Genomic DNA, 23454 nt, shown 5'->3' on the forward strand with positions numbered 1-23454 from the left:
GACTTAATTACTCCTTCCCCCACTTCTTTCTGCCAGGCCAGCCGCTCTGGGGAGTGGCTGGCTGAGCGGAACCGCGCATGCGCCATATGCCCAGGCAGCGTAGGACCTCGTCGGGTAGACGCCCCTGGGCGGGGGCCGGCGCCTTAATAGACATGGCGGCTGGCCGCGCCCGAGCTGTGCTTGCTGCCCTGGGAGTGCTTAGTGTCTGCGAGGCGGGCGGCTTTGGGCCTGTAGGGAAAGGGAAGACCGGTGCGGAGGCGGAGTTGGCGGAACCGTGGGATGGTGCGGTTTTCGGGCCGCCCTCGGTGCTGGGCGCGTTGGGGGTGGCTCGCAGTCCGGGAATCCCGCGGCCCGGGAGGGAGGAGGTAGTGGACTTGCCGGTGCTGCTGTGGTGGAGCCCAGGGCTGTTCCCCCACTTCCCGGATGATTCGGAGCGCATTGAGTGCGCGCGCGGCGCGTGCGTGGCGTCCCGGGACCGACGGGTGCGGGGAGACTGGCGGACACGCGCGCTGCTCTTCTACGGCACCGACTTTCGCGCGTCCGAGGCGCCGCTACCTCGCTTAGCGCATCAGAGCTGGGCGCTCCTGCACGAGGAGTCACCCCTCAACAACTTCTTGCTGAGCCACGGCCCGGGCATCCGCCTCTTCAATCTCACCGCCACATTCAGCCGCCACTCGGACTATCCGCTGCCGCTCCAGTGGCTCCCCGGGACTGCCTACCTGCGCCGCGCGGCGCCTCTACTCCGGGAGCGCGCGGAGTGGCGCCGCCGCGGCTACGCGCCGCTACTCTATCTGCAGTCCCACTGCGACGTGCCAGCTGACCGGGACCGCTACGTGCGCGAACTCATGCGCTACATCCCGGTGGGTGAGGGCAGGGCAGGGCTGGGAGGGGAGTGGGCGCGTCGAGCTGAGGCCAGGACACCTGGTGTCCAGGCCGACTTGCTGTACCCTCCTAACGATCGTAGTCTACCCCGCACAGGTGGACTCATACGGGAAATGCCTGCAAAATCGGGAGTTGCCCACTCCTCGGCTACAGGACACAGCTACAGCTACCACCGAGGATCCAGAGCTCTTGGCATTCTTGTCCCGCTATAAGTTCCATTTGGCCCTCGAAAATGCCATCTGTGACGACTACATGACAGAAAAACTGTGGCGCCCCATGCATCTTGGCGCTGTGCCTGTGTACCGTGGCTCTCCCACTGTGAGGGACTGGATGCCCAACAATCACTCCATCATCCTCATTGACGACTTTGAGTCACCTCAGAAGCTGGCAGAGTTTATCGACTTTCTGGACAAAAACGATGAGGAATACATGAAATATCTGGCATACAAGCAACCTGGGGGCATGACCAACCAGTTCCTTCTGGATAATCTGAAGCGTCGGGAGTGGGGAGTGAATGATCCTTTACTGCCTAACTACCTCAACGGTTTCGAGTGTTTCGTCTGTGATCACGAACTGTCTCGACTCAATGCCGAGAAAGCCCACGCAGCCTCTCCTGGGGACATCCCTGTCCCTGAGCCTCACATTGCCCAGCCCTCACACATGGACTGCCCAGTGCCCACCCCTGGCTTTGGTAGTGTGGAAGAGATTCCAAAGAATGACAGGTAAGGCCACCTGACATCCTCTGCGACCATCAAATCAATGATTTACTTACTTGCTTACTGTGGGCAATGAACTAGCCCTAAGTGCTGAGGGGATACTGGATAAGGCAGTTGTAACAGCCTCACTCTGCCTTTGAGGTGTCAAGAGCCTAGTTGGGGAGATAACAAACTGAAAAAGCTCATAAATACCTAAAATACAATTCAAGGGAACAACATGAAAATCAGCTTATGTGGGCAGTGTTTCCAACAGTGATTCAAAAAAGGTTTTAAACAGAGAGGGCCTTTTCAGGGAAATGAAAAGGGACAAAGTTAAGCAGATAAACTGGGGTGAAGCTATACATAGCCTGAATACCAGGCTCAGGAGTTGGACTGTCCTAAAAATCAACCAGCTATTTATTGAGCATCTTCCATATGGTGGGGCTGGGTATGAGAAATATAAAGATGAGCATTTTGAGGGAGGTTGTCTACAGTAGTCAGGGTTTACATCTGTTAACCTGGTGTAGTTATTAATAGCATCTCCTTTCGCTCTTAAAAGTAAATTATGTTTACCCTAGAGAGAAAGAATGCTTTCAAAAAATAGTAATGGTGTGGCAATGTGGATTGGAAGGGAAGTGAGGAGGCTACTGCAATGGGTGCAGAAGGTGGTGGCATTGGGAAACAAAGTCAGCAAGGGCTGTAGGGGTGGGAAAATGTTGAAGCTACTTGCTGCAAACCACATCTGGTGGGGGAGATAAAAGGTGAAGCTTGAGAAAGAGAGGCTGCTGGAATGGCCTGCAGAGACCAATTTGGACAGTTGGAATGGCAGCAGAGTGCTGTTTATATAGGCTGCAGGCACATTTGTCCTGGCAGTGGAGCCCTCCATCAAGTCATTTGTATCTAGTTTATGCTGAACAAAGTATGATTTACTAGAGGAAAAATGTAAAACATTTAAAAAATAAATATTCAGGTTGTGTCTTATCTAGATATTGGATGCCACTGCACTTTATTGAAAAAAAATACAACTTAAAAGGTAACTATCTAAATATATTACCTTGCTTTCCTTAGGGAGACTACTGCCTCCTAAGTCTAGCCCCTGCCTGCCTGCCTGCCTGTGAACTCCCTCCACATTTGTGAACCAGGAGCAGGCAAGTCAGGAGGTATAACTTTGTGTAGGCTGTGTGATATATTTGTGTTTGTGGCTTACTGTCACCTGGACTAGAACTGGATTTAATTCACATTTACTTCCCCATGAAGCAGAGCCCTGTCCTAGCCAAAGCCTACTGTATCTGTTTAAGATTTCTTTGGCCCCATTAAGAGAAAAGCAGGATTTATAGCTATGCTGAGGTTTCATAATCCAACCCCCATTTTGATATTTCAGCTGGAAGGAGATGTGGCTGCAAGATTATTGGCAAGGTCTGGACCAGGGGGAAGCTCTTACTGTCATGATCCACAACAATGAGACACAGCAGAGGAAATTTTGGGATTACCTACATGAGATCTTCATGAAAAGGAACCAAAATATTTAATTACCCTTGTGAGAGCTTTTAACTTGGTAGAGGTAAGGAGATGGAAGTCCTTATTCTACCATGGAAAATGAGGAGCATCCACTGCACAAACCCATAATGAACATTGTCATATCATGATTTAAGGAATTCCAGTTATATTCACTGATAAATTTATCCTAATGATATGTAACCAGTGTGTCTGCTTTTGGTAATAGGGCCTCTCCTCAAGGAGGGAGTAAGGCAGCTAGTGCTGGTTTAGTGGGAAACAGAAGCCTAAAAAACCCTCTTGACTCAATGTGCTGATACAACAGACTTTTAAAAGAATTGCTTTTCTCTAGCCCTTTCATCTTCTCAGTTGTGATTGGAAGTACACTACTTGGCTACACATGAGGTAAGATGGGCCAGGTTTAGGGTCTTAAAACTTCTGTGCTATTCCTCAAATCCCTTATTACTCAATACCTTTCCTAATCTCTTTTCTTCATCTTCTTACTGCATTATAAACTGTTATGTTGATGGTGATGGTGGTGAAGCAGACTCCTGGCAGATTGTAGTCTGGTTCTCTAGAATTGTATTTTTTATCATTTACTTTGCCTTTCATGTCAAACTTTTTATTTTCAATAGGTTTTTCTTTCCTGGTTTTCCACAATTTCTGATGAAGATGCAGCAGTGTTGCCACCATTCCCACATTCATTCTGTCTGCATTAAACTGGGTATAGATTTGACAGCTTTTCTTATTGCTACTTTGCTTCTCTTCTATGGCATATATGGAATTCCTTCTCTTTATGACCAGAAAAATTCAGTGGCAAAACATATATCATGTCAATTTAATGAACTGTCCTACTCTATTTTAGGTTAGAGATGGGGACTAAGGCTGGGAATGAAGGTAGAAAAATATTTAAATGACTTTGAAATGTTAAAATAGGCTAGTGTGAATCAAAGTGCAAATTTCTAAAAGTCTTTGTTCTTTTCTGTCTGCATTAATGAACTCTTCCCTTTATTATTTTTAAATGCTAAAAATGTCCCATTGCCCCCAGAGTCATGAATATTATAGTGGGAAAAACAGCCCAGCAATATAGCTCTAATAATTGTCTCATATTCTGCAGCACTTTTCACTTTAAGTGGAATGAAATATTCCAACTTCATTTATTCTATTACTGATAGCCTTCTATTCAACTTTATAATACTAAGACTAAATTTTGATGGGAGCCCACCCAAAGCCCTAAACTGAAGAGGATAAGAGGCAATCTCAAATCTTAAAGATATTTAAGCCACTACAAGTGGCTGGTTATATAAAAAGCTGTTAGTCAGATTTGGAGTTGTAACCAAATCCTTCTTTTGCTGTGGTTTGAACATACAACTTAATGGGTAGGGAGACCATTAGCTTTTTCTAGGGCAGTAGAACAAGAAAGAATACCTTGGACCTTAGAGCTACCTGGTTATAATGTTGTAATGTAAATATACACACACTAGTTTACAATCAGATATATGTTAGATGCTTCAACAACTAGGGTCCCACACTTAGTATTGTGACAACTAAGGATGTGGTCAAGGAAAGCTCTAATTTAGGCAGGATTTCACTGCCAGGGTAAGTGGTTCCTTTTTCATTTTATTCTATAGTTAAAAATGCCCTTCACAACAGCATGAAGTTGGTTTTGTTTGGGGTTTTGCAGAAAAAAACAAAAGGGAAAGATAGACCTTCAAAATTACTTATTTGATAGAGTTGAGACCCACTAAAGAAATACATTTAAGACTCTGATTTCTAAGCTTGCAATCTATTTAAATGCAGGTGATTTGTAGTGTAAAATATGCATTACACAAGTGCAAAGGCCTAGGACTCAAATTTCATGATGTGCAATAAAAAGGTTAAGTGATGGTTATACAAAGTGTAGAATCATCCCTAACTTCCCTAATTACACCAGTTCATATTGGGATTCCTATAGCACTTTGATGTACAAAGTGGGCCAGTTTACTAATGACTGTGGCTGGAGAACGCCTGCCTTGTGGTTAGTGCTTCTCAGACTTTCTCCTTTATTCCTATCACCATAAACGTATTCAGAAAAGAGCAGGGTAAACCAGGTCCTACATTTTCACCAAGGGAAAGCAGAACCAGGAATACCTGTGGGGTACTTATCCACTAAAGGCTTTGCTTCCCCTAGGAGAAAGCAGGCAATGTGAATTTTCTCTGGTTTAGGACCTAGGCTGTTCTGTATACAGCATCAGACATGTAGTTACTGGTGGTAGTGCTGTCCGATAGCTATCAGTTTTATTTGTGCTGCTGGAGAGTGGGTGGAGCATGGGACTGACGCCTTTATTACTCCAAATATGTTGCTATTTCCTGTTATCTCAGGTTCATTTTGTATAATAAATGGTTTCTTTTTAAACAGTGTCTTCTGCTTGGTTTTATCTCTGCTGGGTATTGTTATTAAGGCTGAAAATAAATGAATGAGGTTATTCAGACTGGTATGAGCTATGAAGAAAATAAAACAGGTTGCTGATGGCAGGGTATCAGGGAAGTCAGGGCTTCTCTGACAGGAACTGAGACTCAACAGAAGAAAAAAGAACCAGTCATGCTGAGATCAACGGGAAGATCACAAACATCTGTGATAAATGATTTTTTTGCACTCAGTTTTGCGCAAATAAATTTGTCCCTCCAAAGGAGTCATGAACTACAAGCTTCTTCAAGTTACGCTTTCATTAACAGAAACATTTTTGGCGCTCATTTGTAAATACCTTGAGAATCCGTGGCACATCCTTGGACAGTTTTGTAAACAACTACAAGTAACTTAGAACCACGTCTGATGAAGCATCACAACAGAAGGGACAAGTCTATAAACAGGAATGATACCAAGTATCTTCACAGGACTGGCGAGACAATTAAATAAGACGATGAAAGCAAAAGTGCCTAAACTTCACCCTACCCAGTGAGATCCTTAAAAATGAGCAAACGATATCCAAGAGTATCAGCTGTTTAAATGAGGCAAATTTTTCTTTGCGGCTTCAGAGTGGTTCAAAAGGTAGCCAAAACCAACAGTCTTTGAAAGCTTTCTAAAAAGTAACAAAAATCTTTCCAAACCTAGTATCTTAAAAGTCACAGTTTTACTCGCTCCCATCCTCTGCCTTTACCTATGTCAGTCACCTAGCCCGGCCCGCTACCACGTTAGGAAAGTTCATCTATCGGGGCCCTTTCCTGGGCGTTCCCGGCCCAGCACTGCCCCGAGCTTTCAGGGCTCGGAGTCCACAAAGGAGCGGCCTAGGTCGGCGTACGAACCCCAAAGATTCTCCTCCGAAACTGCACGCGGATCGGGGTGGCCAGTGTTCAAACTCAATACCTGGGCGACCAGGCCAGGAAGAGAATGAAGGGCAAACAGGCGCGAGCCAAGCTCTCGTCTAGCAGCGCGCCGAATCTTGTCGAGCTCGTAAGGGTCACGCAGGGTCACGCACTGCGCTGCAGAGCCTGCCGGGAGCTCGGTGCGCAATGGCGACGCCCTCTCTGCGGGGTCGCTTGGCGCGGCTTGGAAACCCACGGAAACCTATACTGAAGCCAAACAAACCCCTTATCTTAGCTAACCGTGTCGGGGAACGACGCCGGGAGAAAGGCGGTGAGCAGTCAGAGCAGAAGCCGGAAGGGTCCTGGGAGTGGCTGGGAGGGAGGGCGGGAGGGTTAAGGATCCCCAGGTGTCTGAGTGTATCCCTGTTCCGCTCCATCAGAGGCAACCTGTATCACTGAGATGTCGGTGATGATGGCTTGCTGGAAGCAGAATGAATTCCGCGACGAGGCATGCAGAAAAGAGATCCAGGACTTTTTCGATTGTGCTTCGAGGGCTGAGGTGACGAAAGACTCCTCGGGTGCCCTCATGGGAGGAGAATGGGAACGAAGGGATACACGTAATGATTCCCCTGTCTTTTGCTAGGTGATAAGACAGTCCCTCACATTCTAAAAGGGCGAGTAAAGTTTTGGGGAGCTGTTTCACTCACGCCAAAGTGGGAAAGGTTACGGCTTTGAAGGCATTGTGATCTTGAGTGATTTGTTTGACCAGATGTAAAATGAGTTAATACCCACTTTACAGAGTTTTGTGCATGTCAAATGAGATAGCTTTAGATCATCCAGTCATTTGTAAGTCCCAAGTCCCTTTTGTTGAAAGGGGACTGGGAAGATGACGCAGATGTCTCCAGGCTAGCCAGTATCTTTGTGTGTTTTGGGGTTTATGAGAACTATTTGTCTAGGTCAGGACAAACTTTAGTGCTGTCATTTTTGTTTTTGTTGTCTCTTCAGGCAGCCCGAAAGATGAGATCAATCCAGGAGAACCTGGGAGAGTCTGGGCGTTTGCCCCCCAAGAAATTGAATAAATTATTACAGAGGTTTCCTAACAAACCTCATGTCAGCTGAAGATGGAGAAGCATTTTCAGTGACTGGACTATAGCTTCTGAGAACTGTACAGAGGCATGTTAGAGACATTTGCCCTGCCACGCTCCATTTGAAGGGTGAAAGAAGGCAAAACACTTGTTTTCACCGTTTGGAATCAATGAATGGAAGTTACGCTTTATCTTGAAATAAAATCTTCTCAAGAGAACTTGACCTGTTGTGGATTAGACTCCCTCCATACTTGAACTTTGTGTCCTTCCTTAGACTCTGGAAGTTCTTTGCTCTCTGATTTGCCCCAGGAGCAGGAACCTTTGTCTTGTCCCGCGTTTGAAGTCTCTTACACCATTTAGTGCCCCTGCCTTTGATGCACTAAGGATGTTGAAGGCCATCTATATGCAGTTTTTTGCCATCACCTGTAAGTATTTAGTGACTATATTTTGTGCATAGCCCTTGCAAGGTGCTCCCAGAATAATCAGTTCACAAACTGGTGCCCCAAAGGTACTGCAGATGTAGTTTTTTGGCCTATACAGTTAAAATTTTGTTTTTAAATTAGCTGGCCACATTAAAAAATAGGAAAAATGTCTTTAAAAAAAAACACCTTTTGCTTTTCTTGAAAAAAATAATCAAAAGATCTGGCAACTGTGGCAGTAATCAAGTAGAGCTGATTATCTTTTGTCTCCATTCTTCAGGGACTTGGCTGCTGAATCTCCAAAATATTGAAACACACTTAATTGGCATTTATCTCCTTTGATTTCAGTAAGTTATCCATCTGGTTACTGAAGGCATTTACTTTTGTGACCCCTGATAATAGAAACAATTGCATAGCATTTTATGTATACTCTGCTCTTTCAGGAATTACTGAAAAGGGGGTTAACCTTGTCTGTGTACCTTACAGCATCAGATGGGCATAGTGATCAGTGGAGTTTTTAAAGCTCCAGTGGGATAATTATTAAGATTAAGAAGGAGTTGCCTCCCTGACCCCTTACAGCCACCTCCTCCTATAATTCTTATAATCCATGGGTAGAGCACTGGACAATTGCCTGGTTCTGCAAGCTGAGGCTTTCTGCTGTAGGAAAAAACTCAGTGCATAGGCACTCTGGACTAAGTAACCTAGGCTCAATAGACACCCAGTAAGAGGTCTGAACATGGATGGGAAAAATTTTTTACCTTGAACTACAATTGAAATTTAGCATCTCAGTTAGGACTGTGGGAAACAAAGTGTCATTATCAATACCTATACGAAATCACAATATTTTCATATATTACAATTAGTCACAGATATCTCCATCATTGGTACTCATTACTAGCTTCAAAATTATGGTAGGTACTACACTTGCTGCTGGGTCTTATTTAATGTGTAAATAAAGTATACTATGTTACAAATTTGTTAATAGATTGATGGTTGTATTTCAACATAATCATTTTCCTTTGTAGTTCTTAAATTTTGTGTATTTATAAACAATCTGAGGAGGACTTCAGGGATTTCACCAGGCTGCTTAAAGGGTCCGTGGCACACAAAAAGGCTAAGGACCATTAGACTCAAATGCCTTACTGACAAACCGTACAGCCATTTGATGAAATCAAATGCTTACTTTTCCTGGAGCTTCCCCAATTAGAGACCCTATAAAAGTCTTTTGGAATGCAGTGTTCTTGACTACAATTCCCGTAAGGTGATGCAGCCCCAGGGCTTATCCGGTGTTAGGACAATAAATCCACCCAATGGTTCCTGTGTTGTCTCTTGACAGCCTACGAGTCCCAGCATGCATGGCAGCTGTTTATTCTTTGGGGACATTAGGGACGCCGAGTTATTGCTGGGATCTGTAGTTTCGTATACCTCTGGAGTTGGCTCCCTCTTACGGTATATGAAGGTGGGTTAGAGGAAAGAAAGCAGGAAATGCAGCAATTAAATAAACCGGCTCCGTACCGGGTTAGGTTCCCGAGCACGCGAGGGCGGAAGTCGTTGTGGCCGGCGCGGCCGGAAGTTCAGATCAGCTGATGGGGGAGGCGGTGCCGCAGCAGTGGAGAGGCCCCGGCTGCCGAGCGCCTAGTCCGGGCCCTGAGTCTCGGAGCCTGGCCACGATCCCCGTTTGCACCTCGCAGCTGGGCGAGGTCCTGTCGTGTATCTCTCCCAGACCTGAGTCCTCGCCCGGCACGGCCGCCCTGAGTGCCCCGGCCACCCCCAGCCCCGGCTCGCCCCTCAGGCCCCGGGCCTCCCCAGAGCCCCCGGCCGGCGGCCCAGGCCCCGGATCCGCGGGGGGGGACCCGGCCCCGGGGGGTGCGGGCCCCATGGAGCTGATGTTCGCTGAGTGGGAGGACGGCGAGCGCTTCTCATTCGAGGATTCGGACCGCTTTGAAGAGGATTCCCTCTGTTCCTTCATCTCCGAGGCCGAGAGCCTCTGCCAGAACTGGCGGGGATGGCGCAAACAGTCAGCGGGGCCCAATTCCCCCACTGGCGGCGGTGGCGGCGGTGGCAGTGGCGGTACCAGAATGCGAGGTGAGGGTGAGCTGGGGGAGGGGAGCGGGCAGGCCCTGCTTCGGCCTTGCTGGAGAGCTGTCCCTGCGCTGGAGCTGTCCCGGATCGCGAGCTGTCCCAAGCTTAGAAAGGACTTGAGGACTCGCTTTTCCGGTCTTCCTGGGGTTGGCTTCTCTACATCATCGTGCGCGCGCGCGCGCGCGTGTGTGTTTCGGGGTGATGGATGGGAAATCCTGGGTCGGATAGGATTAGCAATAGAAAGTAGATCTTCTGTCGTTAATTTGCCTTAGAGATGGGGTAAAAGAGAAGAATACCCTCTGACTTGGGAATTCTTACCGAATTCAGCTTGAGGCAAGCCAGAAAGTAGACAGAGAGAAGAGAGGGGGTAAGTTGTGAAGAACTGACCACTTGATGTGTCACCCCATTGCAAAGTGGATTGAGGGCTGCTTGTTTCAAGGTGATCTCTGGTGCCAGCTACACCAAGAAAGGATTCCACCACCCAGAGGAAATTGGAAGTGAACTGGCCTGTGAGGAGATTCCATAGTCACATAGGTCTAGATCAGAGGCTTGATTTCTGGCCATATTGAACAGCTGTCACAAGCCAAGGCTTGGACCAGTGTTTAAGAGCCTTGTATTTCCATCATTTGGGGCCTGGGGAAGAGTGTGAGTAATTGTCTCTGAGGTCTCCTTATAAAACACTCTTGCTATTTGCTGTGAGTTTCTTTCATTCTTGAATCTTCAGTGAAATAACTTAGTACTGTGAAGAACTTTGCTTTTATTGGAAGGGAATGAGGAGGAGAGTGATGGTAAGAGAAACTCCGCAGGCTTGGGACTCACCACATCCTTTCCCACCTTCCTCATTGCACAGTTTTTGTCCTGGGCCTCAGTGGAAACTGATTTTTTTTTCCAGCAGTTGAGGGGTTAAGTTTGTGATCTACTCTGACCATACCAAGAGTCCTGTTTTCCAAACTGTCCCACAGAGATATTTAGCATCCCCTTTGGACAGAAAAAATTATCCATGTCACTTTTTAGGGGTGGCAGTATTGAACTTCAGTTGGAGAGATAGCATATGCTCTCTGTACACAAACACAGACCTAAGACAGTTTCACTGTGGGTCTTCTGTGGCCTGTCTGCTTCTTTCATATATCTGCATGTGTGGGTAGCCTTGGGGCTTAGAGCTCCCTCACTTTAAGGGAAGTAACTGAAGTCATGGTGGTTAAACTGGACAGGTTAAAATCTAGGAAAGCATGCCATTACCCCACCCACCCCTCCTCTGTCCCGAGCTACCCTTAATTGCTCACTTGTAAAATAAGGAGATTAATTTTTTTTTAAAGGTTCCATTCAGCTCCATGATTTTCTGATCTGTCTTCTAATCTGACTAGCAATTTGGTGAGATACGCAGTCTGTTGTGTTTTACTGCTTTTTGATTAAAGTAGGGTGGGAAACCTTGAGTGGTAACTCCTTCCTATTCCAGGTGATTCCAGGAGCAGCAGCTAGGTTCCCTTGAGATAACCTATCTTCCCCCTACCCTGGGAATTCTATTGTGGGCAGCCAGGGTTCAGGGGTGCCAAAGGAAGTGCAGCCTCTCTTGCTTCTGGAGGTCCCTCTCTTAATTCTTCTGGGCTTTATCTTACCTCCTTAGGTAGAGACCTGGAGTCATCTAGAGAAAAGGCAATAGTAAAAAAACAATTGGAGAAGAGAATGCCAGAGGGGAGACATTAACAATGTAATATGAACCTAAAGTGCTTGGTATATGGGAAATTAGATGCCGAGCCATGTGAGAGAGCTTACTTGCTAAGATTCTGGAACACACCTGTTTGGTTAGCTGTTTCTGGGATCTCCCTTGCATCTTCTGTTCTAGACCATAGGCAGCAGGCTGTGGGCCGGGGTGGTTTAGCTCCCGTTCCCCAGCTGGAGTTTGAAGGGTTGGTGTACCCTGACAGGGGGTCCCTTGGATTTTCATGTAGATCTCCTCTCTCATAGTGAAGGTGGGGCCCGTGATGTCGCACTGCCATTGGTGCCAGGTAGTCAAGGCCCTTTTCGTTTCCCCTTCCTGCCCCTCATCTCAACCTTTGTTTCCAAAGATGGACTGGTGATCCCATTGGTGGAGCTGTCAGCAAAGCAGGTGGCATTTCATATCCCATTTGAAGTGGTGGAGAAAGTTTACCCCCCAGTGCCTGAGCAGCTACAGCTCCGAATTGCTTTCTGGAGTTTCCCTGAGAATGAAGAGGATATTCGGTGAGGCTAAATCATGCCCTGATATGGTGGGGAAGGGTGTTCTGATATTCCATACTACGTGCTGGGCTTCCCACAGAACAAAGGAGATACTGTATCTGGGGCTGTGCTAAGAAAACAGAGAGAGGTGGAGTGCCTGGGATTTTCCCCAAGAGGGGGTGACTCTCAGGAGAGAATGCCCTGGGCATTGTGGTCGCTGACAGGGGTCTATAGAAGGTTATTTGCTGAGTTGCCGCTGTGTCCTCTTCTTCACTCCCAGGCTGTATTCATGCCTGGCCAATGGCAGTGCAGATGAGTTCCAGCGAGGGGATCAGCTGTTCCGCATGAGGGCTGTGAAGGACCCACTGCAGATAGGTAAGGATCCCATCATGCCCTGTGGCACACCCCACTCATCCAAGCCCTCTGTTATGAATTAAGGACCCACTACAAGAAGCTGAAGCCTGTAATCTGAATAATTGCAGGGCCAGGATTGAGGGCAGAGACTTATGTCTTGACGGCTCTTTCTGACCATACCCATATTTCTCCCCAGGGTTTCACCTGAGTGCTACAGTGGTGCCACCTCAGATGGTCCCCCCCAAAGGGGCTTACAACGTGGCTGTGATGTTTGACCGCTGTCGGGTCACTTCCTGCAGCTGCACCTGTGGGGCTGGGGCCAAATGGTGCACTCATGTCGTGGCACTCTGTCTCTTCCGCATCCACAACGTGAGGCCCTCGCAATTTATCCTGGCCCTATCCTACGCTCCATTCCCCCCTTCTCTGCTGCATGCCTGGCCACAATGTGAGCCCCCTCACTGCCTTGACTGCCTCTGTCCCCAGCTGCAGCATCAGCAAGCCTTTTCTCAGATTGTTCTATTTTCCTATGTCCCCCTTTAGGCTTCTGCAGTCTGTCTGCGGGCTCCAGTCTCAGAGTCCCTGTCTCGGTTACAGAGGGACCAGCTGCAGAAGTTTGCTCAGTATCTCATCAGTGAGCTCCCTCAGCAGGTGAGTGAGGTTGGCACACACTCTTCCAACTAGCTCCACAGCCTTCCTGTTAGGCCCAAGCCTCCTTGAGTCCCACCTATGCCTTTGTCCCTTTCCCCCTCAGATCCTCCCCACAGCACAGCGTCTCCTGGATGAACTCCTTTCCTCCCAGTCAACAGCCATCAATACAGTGTGTGGAGCCCCGGGTGAGTGATGAGAAAGAAAGGCAGCAGGAAGACAGCAAGCTGGTAGTGCAGAGCACTGCTCTCTGAGGGCTTACTGTTGGCAGGGAAGTCCAAAACCCGAGCCCTAGGTGACTGACTGCCTATCACCCACAGACCCCACAGCAGGGCCCTCTGCCTCTGACCAGAGTACTTGGTATTTGGATGAATCGACACTCACTGACAACATCAAGAAGACTCTGCACAAGTTCTGTGGCCCCTCCCCTGTGGTCTTCAGGTAAATTGGATCTCTTCATGCATTCCTCAGCCTGATAGATACTTTGTTCTATTAATGCCTGTTTTCCTTACCTTTTATTCCCCACACTGGTACAGTGTCTGGCACACAGAAGCTGTCACAAATGAACTAATGAATGGTGATCATTTTATGTAGTCACAGAGTGGTCTGTTCTTAGGTAGAGCAGGAGTTACTTTTCTTCCTTTGAGAGATGTGGAAACTGAGGCAGAAAGAGATTAAGGATTTTCATTGTGGATGTCCCTTTTTCCCTATCTCTGTATTTTTGGTCAGGACCCCTTTTGTGTCAAAGCCCTGTTGCATCTTCACCTGCTGTATATTCAGCCCCATCTTTGGGTCATCCTTTTCCACTCTACCCCTTTCACAGTGATGTGAACTCCATGTATCTGTCTTCCACGGAGCCCCCAGCCGCTGCTGAATGGGCATGTCTGCTGCGCCCTCTGAGGGGCCGCGAGCCAGAGGGCGTCTGGAACCTGCTTAGCATTGTGCGGGAAATGTTCAAACGGAGGGACAGCAATGCTGCCCCCTTGTTGGAAATCCTTACCGATCAGTGCCTCACCTACGAACAGGTAGTCTCCAGAGTTGGGTAGCCCCATGGTGGTTCATACTCTCTGTCCCATTACCTCAGTCCCCTCTTGGTGACAGGGACACTGGGGAGGCTAATCTGTCTTCCTCCAAGCTATTAGGTGCATCTCAGAGCCCTCTTTGTTTCCAGATAACAGGTTGGTGGTACAGTGTGCGCACATCAGCCTCACACAGCAGCGCCAGTGGGCACACAGGCCGTAGCAATGGGCAGTCAGAGGTGGCGGCCCATGCATGTGCCAGCATGTGTGATGAGATGGTCACACTGTGGAGGCTGGCTGTGCTGGACCCTGCACTCAGCCCCCAGCGGTGAGTCTGCCCCTAAGCTCACCATAGCTCAGAGACTGGGCCAGCCCAGGACAGACTGAACCTTTATCCCCTTGTACACACACAGACCATTCTTCTAGTCCTAAGGAAATGGGAGGTACTGAACATTAAGGTTATCAGTGTTTTATGAATCCTTTTTTTGACAGGCTTTCTTCCTTCCCTCCCCTAAATAGCACCCACTTTCCAAAATCCCCGAGTATTGGAGTAATGTCTGTGGGCTTGAGTGAAGAAGTGTATTTATGGGTCCTTCCCTGTGCCCCCCTCTGGGGTATACGCCTCCTCTATCCTCTTTTGTCCCTTCTCAGTGCAGAGTGTAGCACCCTCCGCCTTGGCAGCCTCCCCTGCTTTGTCCCTACAGCCGCCGGGAACTGTGTGCACAGCTGCGCCAGTGGCAACTGAAGGTGATTGAGAACGTGAAGCGGGGACAGCACAAGAAGACCCTGGAGCGGCTCTTCCCTGGCTTCCGGCCGGCGGTGGAAGCTTGCTACTTCAACTGGGAAGAGGCCTACCCACTTCCGGGTGTCACCTACAGTGGCACTGACCGGAAGCTGGCACTGTGTTGGGCCCGAGCTCTGCCCTCTCGGCCAGGTGCCTCCCGATCTGGGGGTCTGGAGGAATCCCGCGAGCGGCCCCGACCTCTTCCTGCTGAGCCAGCTGTGCGGCCCAAAGAGCCTGGGGTCAAGCGCAAGGGGTTGGGTGAGGGGATCCTCTCATTGCAGCGGGGTCCCCGCCGTCTCTCGGCTGAGGGGGGAGATAAGGCCCTGCATAAGATGGGTTCAGGTGGGGGCAAAACCAAGGCAGTGGTTGGGGCTGGTAGTGGGGGTAAGGGATTAGCAGGCAGTGGGAGCAAGCGACGGCTGAGCAGTGAAGACAGCTCCCTGGAGCCTGATATGGCTGAGATGAGCCTGGATGACAGCAGCCTGGCCCTGGGTGCAGAGGCCAGCACCTTTGGTGGATTCCCTGAGAGCCCGCCACCCTGTCTGCCTCCTGGTGGCTCCCGAGGCTCTTCCACCTTCCTTCCTGAACCTCCAGATACTTATGAAGAAGATGGTGGTGTTTACTTCTCAGAGGGGCCTGAGCCTCCTACAGCTTCTGTTGGCCCCCCCGGTCTACTGCCCAGGGAGGTCTGTACCCGGGACAACCTCCCTTCCACAGATGAGAGTGGCAGTGGGCTCCCCAAAACCACAGAGGCAGCCCCTGCAGTTGGAGAGGAGGAAGATGACTACCAGGCATATTATCTGAATGCCCAGGATGGTGCTGGGGGCGAGGAAGAGAAGGCCGAGGGCGGGGCTGGGGAGGAGCATGACCTGTTTGCTGGGCTGAAGCCGCTGGAACAGGAGAGCCGCATGGAGGTGAGGGGACTCTGAGGGCGCTCCTTAGCCACAGGTGGGAGAGGGGCCATCTAGCCCGAGTTGTGAATGTCAGAACTGTGACATGACTGTTAAAGAGTCCCGTAGTAGGCTCCCAGCTGGCCTCCATGCCTGCAGTCCATTCTTGTCACTCCTTCCACATAGATTTTCCTGAAATGTCTGTCTGTGTCACGCTGCTGCTTAAAATTGTTCAGTGGTTTCCCGTTGCCCTTAGTTGAAAAATGAAGGTCCTTGGCATGACCTATGAGGCTTCACTTGGTCTGATCTTTGCATGATTCTCCAGCCTTATCTGGCTTTTGTCTCTTATACTGTAGTCAGTTGAACCATTCCTGTAGCTTGTAGCTTTCCATGCCCTCTCTCACATCCTTACTTTTGCACAGATTGGCCTTTCTGCCTGAAGTGCTCTTCTCTCACCTTACCTAGTTAGCTCTTATTCCTTCTTCATCTCAGAGATCTTAGAGATCACTTTAGGAAGTCTTCTGTGAGATTGTCCCTCTGCCCCAAGTCCCAATGAGGTATCCTACCCACCTGCTCCCCTCTTGACCTTTTGAAGTAGTAGCTGGCTTCACATTGGTTTGTGTGTTCATGTGTGTTTGTCTAACCAGAATGTGAGTTCATGTGGTATACCCAGGACCAACACAGGGCCTAGCACATAGCAAGTGTTCGCAGGATATTTGCTGCATGAGTAAGGATGGCATCCTATCCTTGGAAGTTGGCACTTCAACCTCTCTGGTGCCCATGTCCTCTCTCCAGGTATTGTTTGCCTGTGCTGAGGCCCTGCATGCACATGGCTATAGCAGTGAGGCCTCCCGCCTCACTGTGGAGCTTGCCCAGGACCTATTAGCCAACCCACCCGACCTCAAGGTAGAGCCACCCCCTGCCAAGGTGAGAGAGACCCTCTTCCCCTTTCCTTCCCGCTTACCCCTAACCCCCTCCATGCCCTACCCCAAGTGAGAGCCTCCTCCCTCCCCAAGGTGAATCAGACTCATCTGCCTGTGTCCTTGTGCTTTCCATCTGTAGGGCAAGAAGAACAAGGTATCTACAAGCCGTCAGACCTGGGTGGCTACCAATACTCTGACCAAGGCGGCCTTCCTATTGACAGTGCTAAGTGAGCGCCCAGAGCATTACAACCTGGCCTTTCGAGTTGGCATGTTTGCCTTGGAGCTACAGCGGCCCCCAGCTTCTACCAAGGCCTTGGAGGTCAGAGGATCTGTCTGGGCCTTACTCTGCAGTCTCCTCAGAGCCTTGTACTTTGATCTCCTTTGAGGTATTATAGCTCTGAGCTCCTTCCTGTGCCCTCAGGTGAAGCTGGCATACCAGGAGTCTGAGGTGGCTGCCCTGCTCAAGAAGATTCCCCTGGGTCCAAGTGAGATGAGTACCATGCGGTGCCGGGCAGAGGAGCTTCGGGAGGGGACACTTTGTGACTATCGGCCTGTTTTGCCTCTCATGTTGGCCACTTTCATCTTTGATGTTCTCTGTGCTCCAGGTATGATGCCTGACTCTATAGCAAGTTGGCGGGGAGCTGGGGTAGGGGTAGCTTTCTCTGAGGAAAAACCAAGAGCCCTAAGGCTCTGAATAGCCTTTAGGAACCATCAGACAACTTCATGGGCGTGTCTGTAATGAGGGTCTTGGGTTCCCTCCCTTGCCTTCTTTCCCATGATACTTCTGTCTGCTTGACTTACTTAACTTTCATCTAGTGGTTTCTCCCACGGGTTCTCGGCCCCCAAGTCGCAACTGGAACAATGAGATGCCTGGGGATGAGGAACTGGGGTTTGAAGCAGCAGTTGCTGCCTTGGGTGAGTCTGTCAGTTGTCTTGAGCATGTCTATGAGCTAAGCCTAGCCCAGGCCTTGAAGGGTATGAGACATGGGCCCTGTTCTGAAGGGGCTCTGTGATAATGGGAAAACCAGGATGACATATATGTATGCTATAGTACCTATGAGACAGTCAGAATTCAGGGCCAGTGTGTGCTCTAGGTGTTGGGTGTTACAGGGGCAGCAACACAGAAATCTAGGGAAAGACCTCAGGGAGGGGGTAGAACATGGAATGCAGGTTAAAAGATAAGTTAAGTTCTAGGTAAGGGGCTAAAAAACCATGAGTAAAGACAAGAGAGTGAGAAGCCCAACTTCCCTGAAGTGATGGGTATGCTAGGAAGAGTGGGCCAGGTTATAAGGGTCTTAAAAAGCAGGTGAGAGCTTAGTTTGAATGTGATAGGCAGTGGAGACCTTTCACAGGGGAAGAAGGTTGGACCAGGACTCCTTCCCTCACATGCTGGTGGCTGGGGAGCCCTGGCATATTCACCTTTGCTTTCAAACCCTGTGAATCCCTCCTCACAGGCATGAAGACAACAGTGAGCGAGGCAGAGCATCCCCTCCTATGTGAAGGCACACGTCGGGAGAAGGGTGACCTGGCACTGGCACTAATGATCACTTACAAGGATGACCAAGCCAAGCTTAAAAAGGTAAGGGGCTGAGGTACTGGGATTTTGACAGAGAGTGAATTTTACCATCCTTTCCCCAGATTTCCAGTATAATAAGAAAAGGGCTATTCTGCCCATGGGAAATAAATGGAAATCTTGGGAACCTCTCGTAAAGAACAAAGAGACAAATGGTTCTTATAGGAGTACCTGGGCAGGGGCTGAAAAAAAAAAAGCAGCAGAGGGCATTAAATTATTCATTTCAGTATTTATTGAGTATCAATATACTTGGCCCTATGGTGTTATAGGGGATACCTAGGTATGGAAGAGAGCCTTTCTCTTTCAAGAGGTTCTCCTATAGTTATACTTGGGGAAGGCTTCCTGAGGAGGATAGGAAGATAATAGAAGTCATGAGATAAAGGGCATCCTGTTACTGCTTCTCTGTCCTCCAGATCTTAGACAAACTCTTGGACCGAGAGAGCCAGACACATAAGCCACAGACACTGAGTTCGTTCTACTCATCTAGCCGCCCAGCTACAGCCAGCCAGAGGTCTCCTTCAAAGCACGGGGGCCCATCTGCTCCAGGGGCCCTGCAACCACTGACCTCAGGCTCTGCAGGGCCTGCTCAGCCAGGGAGTGTGGCAGGGGCTGGGCCAGGCCCCACTGAGGGCTTCACGGAGAAGAATGTGCCTGGTGAGGTGGGGGCATTGGGCAGGGGGGATGAGTGGTGTCGAGCCATGTTGGGGTCCTCTTTCCTGGGCTCATCTCTGTGCCCTGTTTTTCTCTAGAGAGTTCCCCACATTCCCCCTGTGAGGGTCTCCCATCAGAGGCAGCTTTGACTCCTAGACCGGAAGGGAAGGTTCCTAGCCGCCTGGCACTTGGCAGTCGTGGAGGCTACAATGGACGAGGTTGGGGCTCCCCAGGGCGGCCTAAGAAAAAGCATACAGGTATGACAGCACATGGGATGGTATGGAGGAAAGAATATTTCTTGTCTGACTTCTGGAACTTCTGAGACTGACTTGTCTTGGGGAGTCAGGCATGGCCAGCATTGACAGCAGCGCCCCCGAAACAACATCGGATAGCTCCCCCACTTTAAGCCGGAGGCCACTTCGAGGGGGCTGGGCCCCTACTTCCTGGGGTCGAGGACAAGACAGTGACAGCATTAGCAGCTCTTCCTCTGACTCCCTGGGCTCCTCCTCCTCCAGTGGAAGTCGCCGGGCCAGTGCCAGTGGAGGGGCCCGGGCGAAAACAGTTGAAGTCGGAAGGTCAGTGGGCAGAAACACCCATCTCCTTTGGCCCACCCAGAGCCACATCCCTGGCATAATCCAACTATTACCCCTGCATTGTTCTCACTTACCTGGTCTTTCCCAACCAATCTAGATACCTATTTCAGAGAAACCCCAATCCCCATCCCTACCCCATTGCCCCTTCAGGTACAAGGGCCGCCGTCCCGAGAGTCATGCCCCCCATGTACCCAATCAGCCATCAGAGGCAGCCGCACACTTCTACTTCGAGCTGGCGAAGACGGTGTTGGTCAAGGCAGGGGGCAACAGCAGTACTTCCATTTTCACACATCCATCCTCCTCAGGGGGCCACCAAGGTCCTCACCGCAACCTGCACCTTTGCGCCTTCGAGATTGGGCTTTATGCCCTTGGCCTGCACAACTTTGTTTCTCCCAACTGGCTCTCACGTACTTATTCTTCCCACGTTTCCTGGATTACAGGTAAATCCAGTGTCTTGATATGGGAGGGGATTAATAGAGATAAGAGCCTTATCCTTCTGAGTTACTGACCTGATAGGAGACACTATTCCCACTCCCCAGAGATGCCCATGCTAACCCAACTCTGCTTTTCTCTCCTTTCTTTAAAGGCCAGGCAATGGAGATTGGCAGTGCAGCCCTAACTATACTGGTAGAATGCTGGGATGGACACCTGACGCCCCCTGAGGTTGCATCCCTGGCTGACAGGGCATCACGGGCACGAGACTCCAATATGGTGAGGGCAGCGGCGGAGCTGGCCCTAAGCTGCCTGCCTCATGCCCATGCACTGAACCCTAATGAGATACAGCGGGCTCTGGTGCAGTGCAAGGAGCAGGTATTTGTACAGGCAATCTGGGGACTTGTTGTGGAGCATCTGGGCAGGGAGGCTGGGCATAGAGAAAGCTGATGGCCAGCTCTTGATTTCCGTATCCTGAAGTTCACAAACTATCCAGTCTATGCTGTCATGGTGACACTTAACATATGAATGTGCATTCACATCCATTATGTCTACCATGCCACTCTGAGGTTAGGATTATTCCTATTTTACAGATTAAAAAAATGGAGGCCTTTTAGGGACCAATAGATCTCAAGGATGGAATACTTAGGGATGGCCTCTGGGAGTTGGTGGGACTTGGATGGGAAGGAGTAGCTAGGTTGGTTTGGAAGTGGGACTATAATCTGGGTCTTAACTTCTGCTGTCAGCAACCGTTCAATTTGCGTGAAGCATTCACTGCTCCAAACACTTAACTGTGAGCATTGGCTCTAACTTCTGATGCTTCCTTGGGAACCAGCGAACTCTGAGGGAGACGTTGGAATGTCACCTAAAACTGTCCGAGTAAAGCCCTTCCCCCTTAACCCTCTGTGCCCCTTCTTTCCAGGATAACCTGATGTTGGAGAAGGCCTGCATGGCAGTGGAAGAGGCGGCTAAGGGTGGGGGTGTATACCCCGAAGTGTTGTTTGAGGTTGCTCACCAGTGGTTCTGGCTATATGAGCAAACAGCAGGTGGCTCATCCACAGCCCGTGAAGGGGCTACAAGCTGTAGTGCCAGTGGGATGAGGGCAGCTGGGGAGGCTGGGCGGGGGCTGCCTGAGGGCAGAGGGGGCCCAGGGACTGAGCCAGTGACAGTGGCGGCAGCAGTGACAGCAGCAGCCACGGTGGTGCCAGTCATCTCGGTGGGATCCAGTTTATATCCAGGTCCAGGACTGGGGCATGGTCATTCCCCTGGCCTGCACCCCTACACTGCTCTACAGCCCCACCTGCCCTGCAGCCCTCAGTACCTCACCCACCCAGCTCACCCCGCCCACCCCATGCCTCATATACCCCGGCCTGCCGTCTTCCCTGTGCCCAGCTCTGCATACCCACAGGTGAGACCAGACTTCTACTGGGGGAACACTGGGAGTTCATGGGGGGTTGGAGTGGGGTACTGTGGGAGAATAATAGGATTGTCCAAGAGTCCCGTAAGGTGGTGGGAGTCTGGGGGACCCAGTCCAACTAGGATATGAAATGTAGGGATACCCAGTTGAGGTAGAAGGAGAACGACATCCTAATATTTTTTTCTTTTCTTTTGCCTCCCTTTAGGGTGTGCATCCTGCATTCCTGGGGGCTCAGTACCCTTACTCGGTGACTCCCCCCTCACTCGCTGCCACTGCTGTGTCTTTCCCCGTCCCTTCCATGGCACCCATCACAGTACATCCCTACCACACAGAGCCAGGGCTCCCACTGCCCACCAGTGTGGCCTGTGAGTTGTGGGGACAGGGAACAGGTGAATGGAGGGGAGGAACACTGCGCAGGGGAAATGGGGAGGGAATCTTCTCTGTCCCTCTTTGGGCTGTGAGTTCCTCACATGGCTTTCACCTTGCCCTCAGTGAGCAGTGTCCATCCAGCATCCACGTTTCCAGCCATCCAGGGTGCCTCATTGCCTACCCTGACCACACAGCCCAGCCCTCTGGTGAGCGGGGGTTTTCCACCACCCGAGGAGGAGACGCACAGTCAGCCTGTCAGCCCACACAGCCTACACCACCTGCATGCTGCCTACCGTGTTGGTGAGAGGAGGTCCCTTTCTGTGCCCCCAGCTGAGGTTGTGCCAGAGGCTCTTCAGTGATGCCTCCTTCCCCACAGCTAATCTTGTTTACTGTGGGGTTAGATGCCAGGTTGGGATAGAGGGTGAAGAGGATGCACACCACCATGTACCAACCTTTTTTTCCTAGGAATGCTGGCACTGGAAATGCTGGGTCGCCGGGCACACAATGATCACCCCAACAACTTCTCCCGCTCCCCCCCCTACACTGATGATGTCAAATGGTTGCTGGGGCTGGCAGCAAAGCTGGGTAACACCTCCCCTCCCCAGGACCATTGTCCGCCCCCACCTGCTTCCCCCACCTTCCTATCCCAGACCTCCTTCCTAGCTCTTGCTCAGAGTTGAGGCCTTGGTCGGGTATGTGTGCGCGCGCGGGGGGCGGGGGGTTACCTCAGCTCCTGGGGTGGAGGGAGGCTCTCTGCCAGGCCAGAGCTGAGATCAAAGTTGGGTCCCTAGGGCAGAGGTGGCCACCCCCGTCTCATGCCCCTCCCCCTGCCCCCCAGGAGTGAACTACGTGCACCAGTTCTGTGTGGGGGCAGCCAAGGGGGTGCTGAGCCCGTTTGTGCTGCAGGAGATCGTCATGGAGACGCTGCAGCGGCTGAGCCCTGCTCATGCCCACAACCACCTGCGTGCCCCGGCCTTCCACCAGCTGGTGCAGCGCTGCCAGCAGGCATACATGCAGGTGACAACCCATAAAGTAGGGAGCAGGGCTGGGTGGGGCGGGGTGCCACCTTCTGGGCGGTAGTGGAACAGATCACCCAGCATGCAAGGGAGATGGGTCTGGGTTCTGTGCTGAGTGGCTTATCCTCTGCACACCCTCTTCCAGTACATCCACCACCGCTTGATTCACCTGACCCCTGCCGACTACGACGACTTTGTGAATGCGATCCGCAGTGCCCGCAGCGCCTTCTGCCTGACACCTATGGGCATGATGCAGTTCAACGACATCCTGCAGAACCTCAAGCGCAGCAAACAGACCAAGGAGCTATGGCAGCGGGTCTCACTAGAGATGACCACCTTCTCCCCCTGAGTCTGGCCCCTCTAGGGCCCTATACAGGGACACAGGCCTGTGGCCATGGGGGCTCCTCACACAGCAGGAGTGGATCCTGGCTGGACAGATCATCCCCACTCAGTTCGCTGGCAGCCCAGACTGGCAGCTGCTCTTGGGCTGTAGCTTGGGGCCAAGATGTCTCAGATCTAAGAAGCCTAGGGTTTGGGGAGACAGCCCTGACTGGGAGGGGGCGCTGGGTAACCTCTGGTATTTATTTGGCATTTATAAACATATAAACTCCTTTTTTACTCTAGTCTGCCTGGGCCTTTCCCTTTTTTCCCGT

General features: G+C 50.5%; 3 protein-coding genes across 10 annotated transcripts; all 3 read left to right on the forward strand.

Moving 5' to 3' along the window:
- The first annotated feature begins 70 nt into the window (after positions 1–70).
- Positions 71–5471, forward strand: FUT11 (fucosyltransferase 11). The gene is made up of 3 exons (XM_036928641.2): positions 71–860; positions 979–1604; positions 2959–5471. The coding sequence occupies exons 1-3, from the start codon at positions 78–80 to the stop codon at positions 3104–3106; spliced, it is 1557 nt and encodes a 518-aa protein (XP_036784536.2). The 5' UTR covers positions 71–77; the 3' UTR covers positions 3107–5471.
- A 310-nt stretch (positions 5472–5781) lies between these two features.
- CHCHD1 (coiled-coil-helix-coiled-coil-helix domain containing 1) lies at positions 5782–7656 on the forward strand. 2 transcript variants are annotated; one of them, XM_057506022.1, is made up of 3 exons: positions 5782–6684; positions 6794–6970; positions 7359–7498. In XM_057506022.1, exons 1-3 carry the CDS (start codon positions 6561–6563, stop codon positions 7430–7432), a joined length of 375 nt encoding a protein of 124 aa, XP_057362005.1. In that variant the 5' UTR covers positions 5782–6560; the 3' UTR covers positions 7433–7498. The 2 variants fall into 2 exon arrangements, with proteins under 2 accessions (XP_057362005.1, XP_036784537.1); XM_036928642.2 differs by having other exon boundaries at positions 6284–6684; positions 6794–6912; positions 7359–7656.
- A 1783-nt stretch (positions 7657–9439) lies between these two features.
- ZSWIM8 (zinc finger SWIM-type containing 8) lies at positions 9440–23424 on the forward strand. Of its 7 annotated transcripts, XM_036928624.2 has the most exons (27): positions 9441–9942; positions 12006–12159; positions 12416–12510; positions 12686–12858; positions 13030–13137; positions 13241–13322; positions 13455–13575; positions 13958–14159; positions 14306–14481; positions 14858–15623; positions 15750–15851; positions 16623–16754; positions 16890–17069; positions 17172–17355; positions 17567–17665; positions 18205–18329; positions 18737–18977; positions 19073–19231; positions 19321–19549; positions 19718–20007; positions 20154–20377; positions 20922–21407; positions 21622–21805; positions 21909–22085; positions 22251–22370; positions 22692–22802; positions 22947–23424. In XM_036928624.2, the coding sequence occupies exons 1-27, from the start codon at positions 9444–9446 to the stop codon at positions 23405–23407; spliced, it is 5880 nt and encodes a 1959-aa protein (XP_036784519.2). In that variant the 5' UTR covers positions 9441–9443; the 3' UTR covers positions 23408–23424. The 7 variants fall into 7 exon arrangements, with proteins under 7 accessions (XP_036784518.2, XP_036784519.2, XP_036784520.2 ...); XM_036928623.2 differs by having other exon boundaries at positions 9440–9942; positions 14858–15851; positions 20154–20278; XM_036928625.2 differs by having other exon boundaries at positions 14858–15851; positions 22624–22802.
- Positions 23425–23454: the final 30 nt, after the last annotated feature.

Source organism: Manis pentadactyla, chromosome 8, assembly GCF_030020395.1.
Source record: "Manis pentadactyla isolate mManPen7 chromosome 8, mManPen7.hap1, whole genome shotgun sequence".
Classification (NCBI taxonomy): Eukaryota; Metazoa; Chordata; class Mammalia; order Pholidota; family Manidae; genus Manis; species Manis pentadactyla.

Bases quoted from the DNA above. Each gene is read 5' to 3' on its own strand.
- FUT11 (XM_036928641.2), top strand. From the start codon at position 78: ATGCGCCATATGCCCAGGCAGCGTAGGACCTCGTCGGGTAGACGCCCC. The intron at 861-978 runs GTGGGTGAGGGC...TACCCCGCACAG, and splicing joins AACTCATGCGCTACATCCCG to GTGGACTCATACGGGAAATG. The intron at 1,605-2,958 runs GTAAGGCCACCT...TTGATATTTCAG, and splicing joins GAGATTCCAAAGAATGACAG to CTGGAAGGAGATGTGGCTGC.
- ZSWIM8 (XM_036928621.2), top strand. From the start codon at position 9,444: ATGGGGGAGGCGGTGCCGCAGCAGTGGAGAGGCCCCGGCTGCCGAGCG. The intron at 16,755-16,889 runs GTGAGAGAGACC...TTCCATCTGTAG, and splicing joins TAGAGCCACCCCCTGCCAAG to GGCAAGAAGAACAAGGTATC. The intron at 21,806-21,908 runs GTGAATGGAGGG...CCTTGCCCTCAG, and splicing joins GTTGTGGGGACAGGGAACAG to TGAGCAGTGTCCATCCAGCA.
- CHCHD1 (XM_057506022.1), top strand. From the start codon at position 6,561: ATGGCGACGCCCTCTCTGCGGGGTCGCTTGGCGCGGCTTGGAAACCCA. The intron at 6,685-6,793 runs GTGAGCAGTCAG...CCGCTCCATCAG, and splicing joins ACGACGCCGGGAGAAAGGCG to AGGCAACCTGTATCACTGAG. The intron at 6,971-7,358 runs GTAATGATTCCC...TTGTCTCTTCAG, and splicing joins ATGGGAACGAAGGGATACAC to GCAGCCCGAAAGATGAGATC.